Below are 13,377 nucleotides of genomic sequence, written 5' to 3'. Positions count from 1 at the left end.
CCTTTCATACGCCAGACTTCACTAGGAAAAATATTATCATCATAAAGCCACTAAGATGTGTAAGAGTATTTATGTGTCTATTAGTTGAAGTACTTTGGTTCATTTGTTGAGACAGGGTCTCACTCTGTCGCCCAGGCTGGAGTACAATGAATGACATGCCATCGTGCCCAGCTAATTTTTGTATTTTTGATAGAGAAAAGGTTTTTGTCATGTTGCCCAGGCTGGTCTCGAACTCCTGGACTCAAGCGATCCACCTGCCTCAGCCTCCCAAAGTGCTGGGATTATAGGCATTAGCCACTGCGCCCAGTCAATTGAAATATTTTGTTCTTACCTGGAATTGGGTGAAATAATTGATCTTTATCATCCATGACCACCGTTGTTCCATTTATAGCTGTTAAAACAAATTGGTGTTATGGTAAACAACATTCACTTACTAAAATTATTGCCTGTGTATGTATGTGTGTGTATAATATGTACAGTCTGTTCTCATTAGTCATGGAAGTTATGTTCTGTAAAGTCTTATAAACACTGTATTAGCAAATACTGAACTGTTGCTCCCAGGGTAAATACAGGGTTAGATTCCTGCAAGTCTGGTCACAGCATTTTCATCAACTGATAAATAAATAACCTTGTTTTATGTGTGTTTCTGTTTAAAGATACTTCACTTAATACATATTGTTGATTCATTAACACTGAACTCATAGAACACAGCACTATAACGCTTGCCTGAACGAAGCTTCTCTAACACATATTATCTCCGTAAGGAACATCACAGCCTTCTTGCACTTAGGAACAATAACCGGCAATTTAACACTACATTTGGGGGCCATTTTAAACAGCAAAATCGTCAACAAAAAAGCACAAAAAATGCAAAAAAGTGGCACTAAGTGGGCTGCAAAAATGACACTTATTTACAGAATGAGAGCTGAATAAAGAAGGCAGAATATTGCCTTGTTCTACTTCAGTTGGGAATGTGTGTGTCAGACAATCAAAAATTTTCAAAGCTCTGCCAGTGTCCATAAATGACTATGAAGGTGTTGCAACTACTGATTTTGGGGTGACAAAGAAATATTAATGAGTAGGTGATACAGAATGCAAACACAGAATATGCAAATAATGATCAACTGAATATGGTGTATATTTCACATATACAATGCATATATTTCTGTGTTATACGTGCATTACCTTTATACATGTGTACATCCATATATGCACATGCATTTATACACACACGCGTAAAAATACTATGTACATCATGCTATACATGCATACTTATATATTTATGAGACACACTTTTATGCATGCATATATTTTGATATATACTTTGCATTTATACATGCATCTGTGTGCTTTTGCATGCACTGCTCCAAACACAAAGATGAATGATATTGAGCGAGAATCTTATTGAAAAATTTTAACCATAAATAAATTGAATAACATTTAACATTGGTAAGAGAATAAAACTTTTGTAAAGAGTGAGTAATCAGAAAATGTGTGACACTTTATCACCTTTCTAGGTTTGTTTTGAAGTTTGCTATTACATGTGGCAACAAAATGTTGACTTATTGACTCAGTATTAGAGGTATTTAGACTGATCTTAGCTCTAAGTAAGATTTTAGAAAACCAAAACGTTTCCGAAGCTACCTAGCTGCATGACTTTACCTTTAGCTAACATTGTCCAAAATGCAGGCACGTTTGGGGTTGATCCTGTTAAAATAAAACAAAACACAACAACAACAAGAAAACAACAGGATAACAAAATAATTTAGATTGAGTAATATTCATTTGTTTGTTAGTCATTTAGCAGTTAAACTTTGAGCTCCTATAATGTGTCAGACCTTGTGGTTGGCACTAACTTATAGAAGTAAACAAGGCTCAGACATTACAGTCAAGGAACCCACCTTAATTTTGGCTGCAGACAAGAATCATTGCTGCTTATGTAGCAGATTAATGAAGGCGTTAATAGAAATGCACAGGTGGTATGCACAGGGTTTAATTCAACTTGTTAAGGCCAGAAACCTTTCAAAAGGGAGATGATGTTCCAATATAAGCTTAGAGAACTAGCAATAGTTCACCAGGCAAACAAGGCGAGAGCGAGCTCATTCCAGCTGTGAGCAAACGCACACTCATGAGCAGGCTCAGTAAGCTCTGGGAGCTTCAGATAAGTCTTGAGTGAAGGGTGTGGATGCGGAATGTAACCAGAGTTGAGAGTGGAACATTTTCACAGTGGCCAGATTGTTTCGGAATTGAATGCTTGGTTAAGGAGTTAAAACTTGACCTCAAACTTAGTAGTAAGTTACTAAAGACGTTTAAGAAGGGGAATACCAGGATGATCAGGTTTTCATTTTAAAACGCATCAAAAAAGATTTTTTTCAGTAGTGTTAAAAATGCAAACTAATTCAGAATAATTGCATTAGAAACATACTTGGATTGCATAAACTGGAGAAAATAGGGTTTCATGTAACTACACGTAAGTATCCATTCTCTTCAATTAGGCCACTTATTCAAGACCTTAGAGGAGAGCCATCCTGGGTTGTTATGGCTCCACAAGTATTGTTTTTTTTTGTTTTTTTTTTTTTTTTGAGACGGAGTCTTGCTCTGTCTCCCCGGCTGGAGTGCAGTGGCGGGATCTCGGCTCACTGCAAGCTCCGCCTCCCGGGTTCACGCCATTCTCCTGCCTCAGCCTCCTGAGTAGCTAGGACTACAGGTGCCTGACACCACGCCCAGCTAATTTTTTGTATTTTTAGTAAAGACAGGATTTCACCATGTTAGCCAGGATGGTCTCGATCTCCTGACCTCGTGATCCACCTGCCTCGGCCTCCCAAAGTGCTAGGATTACAGGCGTGAGCCACCGCGCCTGGCCCACACATATTTTATGAGGAACAATATTCTTGACAGGGAAGTAAAATGGTAATTTTGATTTTGCAGCCTCCCACTCCCAACCTCAAATAATCATAGGAAACACTAATAATTGACCCTACCCAGAGATAAGTTTATTCCTCAAGCAGGCAGAATATTTCCCATTATTAGCAAAATAAATTATATTTCAAATACATTCAACATATATTTATAAATATATACTAATTTGTAAGTATGTATTTAATATAGACACAAATGTAATACATTTTTATTAAAATAAAGTTCTATTTCTACAAAAGCTCATTTCCCAGCCTTTGTCAGGTATACCTGAAGACTGACTCTTAGACATTCACCATTTAAAAGATTTTAGTGACTTTAAAAGGTAGCAGTATAAATTCTTTAAGCATGCTATGACTTTATGTAATGCTCAGAGTAGTGAAACTTAAATTTTTAAGTCACATAATGATATTCTCCAGGTATGAATACAGTGTAGTAATTTAAATACTTTGAATATTTTTATGAGAGGGTTCGTTAGTAGTTGTTTCTTCTTCACTGGTGGATTTTTCATATGTAGTTGCATTGACAGTTTTATCTAGAAAAAGGGAAAAAGAATTATCAGCATGTAAAAATACCGATGAAACATCTGAGATTAGATATTTTTTAAGCTAAAAATGGAACAAAGAAAAGGAGAAAGAAGAAATGGAAGAGAAAGACATTAACATTTTCCTGAAATAAATTAAAGGAGAAAGAAGAAGGTATTGAAGAATAAAGTTTTTGTGATCAGGGGGTGTCTGAGGTGGGATTCATATGACTATAATTTGTGAAAGAGAGGCAAAGGAACATGCGGCCCCAGGCTTTCTTTAGAGGTAAAGAAGATCTCTTGGAGAAGATAATTGGCTCCAGATGGTTCCCTGCACAGGCGGTGAAATGATCCTCTGTCCAGAGCAGCTTGGCTGCGGTTCAGTGTAACGACGCAAGAAAGGGAGGCTGAGTATTAAGTGTGCTTGTAAATTGGAAACAGACATTTGGATATAAAGATTTCGGACCACAAATCAAGGGTTTTCAGGTCTAATTTAGTAAATATCTCAGTCTATAATGGGTGACATACCTCTAGAGTATGTCACTAAGGGAGTGTTTGGTAACAACGGTGACTGGAGGACCCTTCCTTCAAGTTGATGGCCATTTCAATTAACTGCTTAATACAGGAGTCAATAAAGTTCCATACGGAGTACAGGGCACCCACTATAGGAGGACTTCTACAGAGGGGCAGAAAAAATTCACACCAAGCCCACAAACCCATGACAAGTGTCTTGCTGACAAGGAAAGTTGGGAAAGGGAATCAGTTACTGGAGATGATAGTGATTCAAGAAGAACTCGAAAAATGAGTAAGTCATCCTTAAATTCTGCTTTGCAACCCTTATCCTCTGGAGAAAAGCATCTAGACTGCCTCAGTTTATCCCCTTTGCCTTCAGAGTTTTAGGGACTATACTTAAGCAAGCAACCCTTAGTCAAAGTTATCTGCAGATCTCCGTCTTCCTGAGGGCTTGCACCTCTAGAACGTCCCTGCCATGCCAGCAGGTCTCCTTCTGTCAGAGCCCCATTTAAAATGGCAGGAATGTCTTATTCCAATCCTACTTTCCCTGACAACCCTCTGGGGTCCTGAATTGTGGAAATAAAAGTGAGGATTTTGCAGTCTCTTCCTTGCGTCCTGCAGTCTGTACTCAATAACTCATATCCTAAGGGAATTTGAGGTACCTGGTCCCCTTAAGAGCTGCCTCTTCATGTCTTGTCCCAGACAACTCAAGATGTTGTTTGTTGTGGACAAGCAAGATTCCCATAAGTGATTTTCTGAATTCATATATGCCCTTGAAATGTTACTATCTCATTTAAATCCCAAGGTTTGAAATCGCTCAAAATATTCCATTATTATCAAGTAGCTTTGTTAATAATTAGGTATTCCTGAGTCTCACATTTCTCAATATTGACATTGCCATAGCTAGAAACATACTCTCTTCCCCATTTAAAGCTGAAGACAAAAATCAGAAAGGCATAAAAACGTGGGTTTAAGAAAGATGTAAATTTTCCTAGAATCCTAAATTTAGTTATTATTTAATTTTTCTTTCCACATAAACCAAATGTATGAGGTTTAGAAATGCAAGAACCTTCCCAGCTTCTGAAATGATCAGTGTAATGGATGTGGAGCCTCAAGTGTATTTGTGTGGGAGGAAGTGTGAGAAAAGCAGAGAGGATGGCCAAGAACTAAGCTGGATCCCAGTCGCAGAATCCACTTTAGAGGGAAAATGTTAGTCTTACTTAGGAATGAAGACTTCTTTTCTCCCCAACAGTCTCTATTGCTGTTTTGAAATCTTGCTTTAATGGCTTTTACATGTGCAATGGTGCCTTTCACTACTTACAGTTTTTGAGAGCAAAATTCAGGTCAGTTGTGGCTCTCACAGATATTTCAGACTCAGTGCCATTTGGATTTTGTGTTGTGAACACATCTAAAAACAAAAGCAAAAGTCTTCAGCAACTAGCTAAGTCACTTCTTTTCCTTTACCTTTTTCTTCCTCTGAGTTTTTTCTTAAAACATGCACTAATTAAAAAAAAAATAAAAAAAAGTTACAGTCATTTTTTTCATCTACAAAATAAGAAAGTGGGGCAAGGGTCAAATCTAAAATTCATTTAAAAAAGCCAAACTAGTATCTTTATGCCAAATGACCCTTTCCAAGAAGCAATTATTGGGGAAATTCATGGAAAAAAATATGTAAGCACATAACAGGTGCTGAAGTAGATTTGTAGATGTGCAACATTATCACTGTTTGTATTGACATTATCAAAAAACCAGGTAAGAAGCATTTACCTGCCCTTGAACCTTCTGTTAGACTATGGAATGAACACTTCAGCTTAGCATATCATTTGATAACAATTAAGGTCCCTCACATATACTCAAATTTACACATACACATAAAGAATGCTGCTCTTAAGACTCATCAGTGGAGTTGGTTGCAATTCAAAACTAATGTAACTATTCCCCCAACCAAAGGATCAAAGTGAATTGGATCAAGATGGCAGACTGAACATGCACATGTGTCTCCTCTCTCCAAAATTTCATAAGATGATACAAAATTCTATACACACACAAATGTATGTGTATTTAATATTTACATATGTATTCATTTCTCTCTTTGTGAGAACAAAGAAATTCACCCCAGTGTGTATATGAGAAGAATGTACATGGGAAAAACTGCACATAGACTAAATGTTCTCTAACAAGATAACAGATAAATTATGGACAACACACATAAAAACGGTACCATTACTATTTCATCATTTTTGAGCAATTCCTGAAACAGAGCTATGGAAATATAAAACAAAGTCACAACCCAACACTCATACCATGAGTTATGAAAGTATAAAAGTTGAAACACTGGTATTTTTCTACAGACAGACAGTTTAAAAAAACAAGCATAACAATTGGCCTAATTTCATCTTAGAGTTTTGATTATATTAAACATAAGTTTCACATCAGTAGGGACTTGGTGTTAGACACTTGGCTATCATCCTTGAAAAATATAATGTTTTATCCCTACTTTATGCCATACACAAAAATAATTGGATTTAAAGCGCAGTGGGTCAACGCCTGTAATCCCAGCACTTTGGGTGGCTGAGGTGGGCGGATCACGAGGTCAGGAGATCGAGACCATCCTGGCTAACACGGTGAAACCCCGTCTCTACTAACAATACAAAAAATTAGCCGGGCATGGTGGCAGGTGCCTGTAGTCCCAGCTACTCGGGAGGCTGAGGCAGGAGAATGGCGTGAACCTGGGAGGCGGAACTTGGAGTGAGCCAAGTTCACGCCACTGCACTCCAGCCTGGGCGACAGCAGAAGACTCCGTCTCAAAAAAACAAAAAAGACATAAAATTACTTTTAAAATTCAAGAAAACAATATTTTGGACTGGATAAGACCTGCTTAGGCAAGACACAAAATGCAGAGATTATAAAGAAATTAATAAACAGAATTGATATTACAAAACTTGAAATCTTCTCAGTTATTAAAGATACTTAAACAGGCTTGGCCAGGTGTAGTGGCTCGCACCTGTAATCCTAGCACTTTGGGAGGGTGAGATGGGTGGATCGCTTGAACCCAGGAGTTCGAGACCAGCCTGGGCAACATGATGAAACACTGTTTCTACAAAAAAATACAAAAATTAGCCTGGTGTGATGGCACGTGCCTATAGTTCCAGCTACTCGGAAGGCTGAGGTGGTAGGACTGCTTGAACCCTGGGAGGTCAAGGCTACAGTGAGCCATGGTCGTGCCACTGCACTCCAGCCTAGGTGACAGAGCAAGACCCTGTCTCAAAAAATGAATACGATACAATAAAATAAAATAAGGCTTAAAGATAAGCAGCATCCTGGCAGAAAACATTTATTACTTTTACCATAAAAAGGATTAATATATTCTACATAAAAAGAGCCCTTCAAAAGAAATGAAAATACAACCTAATGGAAAAATGGGCAAGGGTATGAACAGGCAAGTCACAGAAGTAGAAATAAAATACCCAACAAAATGATGGAAATTTAAAAAGGACACTTAAGTGAAACCAGGATAATCAACTTTTGCATATACATTTCTATTCACTTTAAAGACTTACATTGTTTTATATCTTTATAATAATTGCCATTTTTCTCATTAGCAGGAGCATAATTGTGAGTATGATCTTCATTCTTTTCTTCCCGCTTATTAACATCTTCATTTAAAGGCATCACATTAGGCAATGCTAAAAAAAAGTATCACACACCATAGATCAGAAATATGTTGATTTTTTTTACTGCTTTCTTTTTCTAACTGCATTTTTTTCACAAAGGATTAGAGGCAGAGATTTAAAATCTAAAACATACCATATCTCCAACAATAAAGTTTATATCTTCCTGTAGAAAATTGCCACATACCAATTTTTCATGATTATGGGTCATCCTTCTTACCTACTACTTTTATAAAAGCTTTAAGTGCTCTCTCACCTTCAATAGTAGGCTTCAAAGTGCTACTTTTTAAGGAAAAAACTCCAGGTATAAAAATAAACAATATAAAATTCATTGGGAAATTGAAGTGATTTATCCAGTAATCCAGTGCGTCTACCCAGAGCCTCCTTTCTGTGGCCCAGCAAGTCCTGTGTCTAACTAGGACATTATGACATCACTGTCAGATGGGCATCAGAAAGCTGGTGGGGGTGGGGGTTCCCAACACCTTTGTGACTCAGTCTGAAGACTGCTTTATCTCAGGTACTATAATGGTTTTTAGTTTTTTTTAAATAAACCATTACAAGATTTTCTTTAAAAGTTAATAAATGTGTTTTCATAAAAGAATGTTAATTACTCGGTTCTGGATTTTAAATAACCATTTGTAGAGCACTCGATTCTGTGGCTAATCGGGGCGCCACTTGTAACCCTCACGGACCTAGGGGACTGAACAAAGGGGGACGAATGCGGGAATAAAAGACAAAGACAAAAGAGTATATTCGGAAGAAGGGGTCGGGGGCACCTTGCCTCTAGTGGACAAGGGCCCTGAGCTTTACACAGCCCTCCGTATTTATTAGGCAAGAGAGATAGTGAGAAGGAGGGTGGAAGAAGGGGTCAGCTGCTCGCTCCAGAGTAGGCTTGCAAGACTGCATTCTCTAGATGTCTCAGTAGATAACCTTGGTGCCAGGGAGTGATTGCCTCCAGCAAACCTTCTGTGGGCAGGAGCAGTCATGAGTTTGCCCACATCCTGCATTCATAATAAACAGTTTGCTGTTTGATCACATAGCCTCCAGTGGAATGCTGAGTGGGTCACGTCCCACGAGCCTTCAACTCCCTGCAACCATTAATATTGTTAATAGTAAAATGAGAACAGATCTTTTTGTTTCTCAAAGCATTGCAATATGATGTGGTTTTTTTTTGGATAAATGCAATAAAAATATCTTTTAAAAACTAGTCAGAGGCTGGATGCAGTGGTTCACACCTGTAATCCCAGCACTTTGGGAGGCTGAGGTGGGCAGAGCACTTGAGGTCAGGAGTTCAAGACCACCCTGGGCAATATGGTGAAACCTCATCTCTACTAAAAATACAAAAGTTAGCCAGGCATGGTGGCCCACGTGCTTGAACATGGGAGGCAGAGGTTGCAGCGAGCTGAGATCACACCACTGCACTCCAGCCTGGGTGAAGAAGTGAGTCTCTGTCTCCAGAAAAAACAACAACAACAAAAAAACACAAAAAACAAAACAAAACAAAAAAACAACTAGTCAGAAAAACCAAGTTCTGATGCCAAATGCCCTACAAGTCTACAAGTTCTGGTTAATGGATTATCTTAACTATAATTCTTTAGAAAAGTTCTCTAAAACTGGTCACTTTTAGATTTTAAGACCTATATTATATAAATAATTAATAATATATATTAGTTATATAAATATATTATATATTTTATATATATAAAATATAGGTCTTATATGTATTTATATTTCATATGGCTTTTGGGGTCCAAGTGGTTCTTGGTTACACTGATGAATTGTATAGTGGTGAAAGCTGAGATTTTAGTCTGCGCATCACCCGGTAGCGTATATTGAACCCAACATACAGTTTTTTATCCCTCACCCACCTCCCTTCTCCCCTCCTTCTGAGTCTCCAATGTCCATTTGTCCATTATACCACTCTGTGTGCTTTTGTGTACCCACAGCTTAGTTCCCACTTATAAGTGAGAGCATATGGTGTTTGTTTTTCCATCCCTGAGTTATTTCACTTAAAAGAATGGCCTCCAACTCCATCTAATTTGCTGCAAAAGACATTATTTTTTCTTTTTTATGGCTGAATAGTATTCCATGGTGTATATATACCATATTTTTTCTTTCTCCACCCATCAGTTAATGGGCACTTAAGTTGGTTCCATATCTTTGCAATTGTGAATTGTGCTGGGATAAACATATGTGTGTAGGTGTCTTTTTGATATAATTACTTTTTTTCCTTTGGGTAGATACCCAGTAGTGGGATTGCAAAGGGTAGATCTACTTTTAATTCCTTAAGAAATCTCCATACTGCTTTCTATAGGTGTTGTACTAATTTTTATTCCCACCAACAGTGTATAAGCATTCCCTTTTCACCAATATCCATGGCAACATATATATATATTTTTAATTTTTAGTAATGGCCATTCTGGCTGGGATAAGGTGGTATCTCATGTGGCTTTAATTTGCAGTTCCCTGATGATTCGTGATGTTGAGCATTTTTTCATGGTTTTTGGCCATAAAACCTATTTTTTTCACAAAATATAAAACTTTTTTGTTTAAAACATTTTTATCATGAAACTCATCTTTTACTTTCATACAAGTGGAGAAAATAATCTAATATTTAATTAGTTAGAAGAGGACTTAGGTATAGGCAGTATTATCCATGTATTAGTTATACAATAACTCAAGTAATAAGAAATAAAGACAAATCAAATAGGCAGCATTTCTCTTCCTGATAGGATCACCTAACTATCCCATTCTCAATTGTAATTATTGTTGATGACAGCTTCTCAACATTAGAGAATATCCATAGTCAAAATGACATAATACATCAAGAAAAAAAAGCATGACTTTAAAAAGACTTGATAATCTTTTTAGGGTAATGAATGCTCACAAATTAAGTCCAACTTGTGACTCCCTACTGAACACACCTGGTGAACTGGAGACAGATTCACCAGGAGTCTAATTGCATAGGAGGAGGAAGGAAATTGGGAAGATTTATCCTCAGGGAAAAGATGGTCAGGCAAGCAAAGCTTAGCATCAAAGCTTTAGTCAGCCAAAGGGCAGCGGTCCTGTGTGGAGCTGTTTTTCTTCCTTAGCTTATTCTCAAGTGAAAGCTGAGAAGCGAAAAACAGAGATGTGAGTAAAGAGCTGGCAGGCCTTGGGAGCCCTTTACTTTGTTGTCTCTCTAACAGGGTGACACATAGAAAAGGAGAGAGACTTGAAGCAAGCATGCTCCATGTTGCTGCAAACCACCTTAGAGCTTTGAATGACATAGCTCAGCCCTGGTGAAACTCGGAAGAAGTTGTTCCAGGAGGAAGATGGCATCCATGGAATTACCCCTGTCCCTGGTAATAAAGGGGAAGTCAGTGCCAGCTGGAGAAACATGTTTACTACTGTGTGCCCCAAAGCTGGCCCATAACACGTGCTTGATAAATGAGGGAATAAAACACTTTATTTAGTTCAGGAAGCACTTAAGTGCCAAAGAGTCAACTTAGCATTTTCTAATGACATTAATGGAATTTTCTTTGTCATATAGCTTCTCTGCTGAGTCCTCCTATATTCCTAGGATTCTTAGTTTTTAATGTGACTGATGCTCTTCCTAGTAATTGAATTGGTAGAGTACAGATATTGTAGGCTTTATTTAAAAAGCATTAGATTTAATGAGACTAAGTTTGTTTAAAAATTGACTTTAGGCCAGGTGTGGTGGTTTGTGCCTATAATCTCAGCACTTTGGGAGGTCAAGGCAGGGGGATCACTTGAGCCCAGGAGTTTGAGACTAGCCTGGGTAACATAGCGAGACCTATTGCTCCAAAAAAAAAAAAAAAAATTGATGTCAACCTTTCTTTGTCCTATGATCAGTATTCTTTTTAGAACATATTATCAGAGGTGTTATGGGTTGAATTGTATGCCCCCAAATTTCACATGTTGAAGTGTTAATCCCCAGAACCTCAAAATGTGACCACGTTTGGAGGTAGAGTTGTTGCAGATATAATTAGTTAAGAAGAGGTCATACTGGAGTAGGATGAAACCCCAATACAACATGACTGGTGTTTTTATGAAAAGGAGGAGAATTGGACACAGAGACACACAGAAAAAATGCTATGTGGAGATGAAGGGAGAGATCAGGGAGATACAGCAGAAGCCAAGGAACATCAAAGATTGCCCGCAAGCCACCAGAAGCTAGGAAAAAGGCACGGAACAGATTCTCCCTCACGCCCCTCAGGAGAAGCCAATCCTGCCAATATATTAATCTAGGACTTGTAACCTCAAGAACTGTGACACTATAAATTTGTTGTTTAAGCCACTCAGTTTGTGGTACTCAGTTTCTGGTTACAGCAGCCCTAGCAAATGTATAGAATAGACAAATCTGTGGGTTGTTGGGAAAAGATTATGCAAACTAAAATTGAACATGTCCTCTCTGGAGGTTATAATTTTGGGCTGTAATGTAGCCCTTCCATAAATGTAGATGTTCTATAACACAATCTAGTATAAATTTTTCTTTAAAATAATCAAGTGTATATTATTTTCTCTACATAACGTCATATTTTAAGTCTTTAAAGAAGACCCTGAAAGGGATCCCTTGCTAATACCAAGAATGTCATTAAACATACTTTGTACTCTGTGACTTTACTTCCTGAATGATTTCATGTTTATTGACCACATCTGGATTACAAGCGCTTTCCCATTTCTGTGTCTTTTCTCTCAACAGCACTAAGCCTAGAGTAGGAGGCCGTATATTTGGATATTAGCTCTATCACTTCTTATCTGTATGATCATGGGCAAATCATCTCTTCTCTGACCCTGAACTTTTGCTCATCTGAAAAATGGGGAAATTAAGTTTCACAGCCAGTACTATTTAAGACTCATTTATTGGGTTGAACTTGTTTACTTTACAGATTTATATATATAATTTTTCCTCATGTCTAAAAGAATTAGATGTGGTGAGGTTTTCATATACCCATATTTTTTCAAGAGACAGAGTACACCAGTATCCTATTGGGTAGGTCATATAAGTAGTATAGGGAATGAAGTTGAAGACATACACATACTAAGAAACAAGACAATTTTTTTTTTTTTTTTACACAAAATCTCACTCTGTCGCCCAGGCTGGTGTACAGTGGTGCGATCTCAGCTCACTGCAACCTCTGCCTCCAGGGTTCAAGCAATTCTTGTGCCTCAGCCTCCCGAGTAGCTAGGATTATAGGTGCCCGCCACCATGCCCAGCTAATTTTTGTATTCTTAGTAGAGACGGGGTTTCACCATGTTGGCCAGGCTGGTCTCAAATTCCTGACCTCATGTGATCTGCCTGCCTCGGCCTCCCAAAGCACTGGGATCACAGGCGTGAGCCACTGTGTCCATAAATAACACAATTTTATATAATGGCCTAAAACATATTTTTAAAGAATATTAAGAATGTTAATTGAGTCATCCCAGTCTTCGAGAGAATTCATTAAATGGAGATAAATTCCACAAGGTATAAATTAGTCATCACAGTCCATTAATATAAGCCCAAAAACTGTGCTTAAAAAATTAATTTGAATATTATTTTCCTTAAATCTGAGTAGTAAGTTTACATAGTACATAAAAGAAAATAAATGATTAGCTACATCATTCAGAAGAAATGCCCTGCTGAGCCCTGCCTGAATTCATGACCCACAAAAGCATGAGATATGTTAAAGTGGGTATTGCTTTAAGTCACCAAGTTTCAGCATACTTTGTAATGCAGCAATAAATAGCTGGAACACTTTGGAAACTTAC

At 37.8% G+C, this 13,377-nt stretch overlaps 1 protein-coding gene across 1 annotated transcript in view; it reads right to left on the bottom strand.

The window, feature by feature from the left end:
- EQTN (equatorin) overlaps positions 1 to 8,050 on the bottom strand; it is a 10,776-nt gene extending 2,726 nt beyond the window's left edge. Inside the window, exons 1-6 of the mRNA XM_032164738.2 lie at positions 7,880 to 8,050; positions 7,513 to 7,638; positions 5,274 to 5,360; positions 3,365 to 3,451; positions 1,663 to 1,707; positions 332 to 391 (exon numbers count right to left, since the gene is read on the bottom strand). Of these exons, the coding sequence (XP_032020629.1) occupies positions 332 to 391; positions 1,663 to 1,707; positions 3,365 to 3,451; positions 5,274 to 5,360; positions 7,513 to 7,638; positions 7,880 to 7,955 (481 nt within the window). The 5' untranslated portion in view covers positions 7,956 to 8,050. The remainder of the gene's footprint in view (positions 1 to 331; positions 392 to 1,662; positions 1,708 to 3,364; positions 3,452 to 5,273; positions 5,361 to 7,512; positions 7,639 to 7,879) is intronic.
- Between the last annotated feature and the right edge of the window lie 5,327 nt (positions 8,051 to 13,377).

Source organism: Hylobates moloch, unplaced genomic scaffold, assembly GCF_009828535.3.
Source record: "Hylobates moloch isolate HMO894 unplaced genomic scaffold, HMol_V3 SCAFFOLD_10, whole genome shotgun sequence".
Classification (NCBI taxonomy): Eukaryota; Metazoa; Chordata; class Mammalia; order Primates; family Hylobatidae; genus Hylobates; species Hylobates moloch.
The sequence above is the reverse complement of the archived record's forward strand: the minus strand, read 5'-3'. Positions and strand labels throughout refer to the sequence as shown.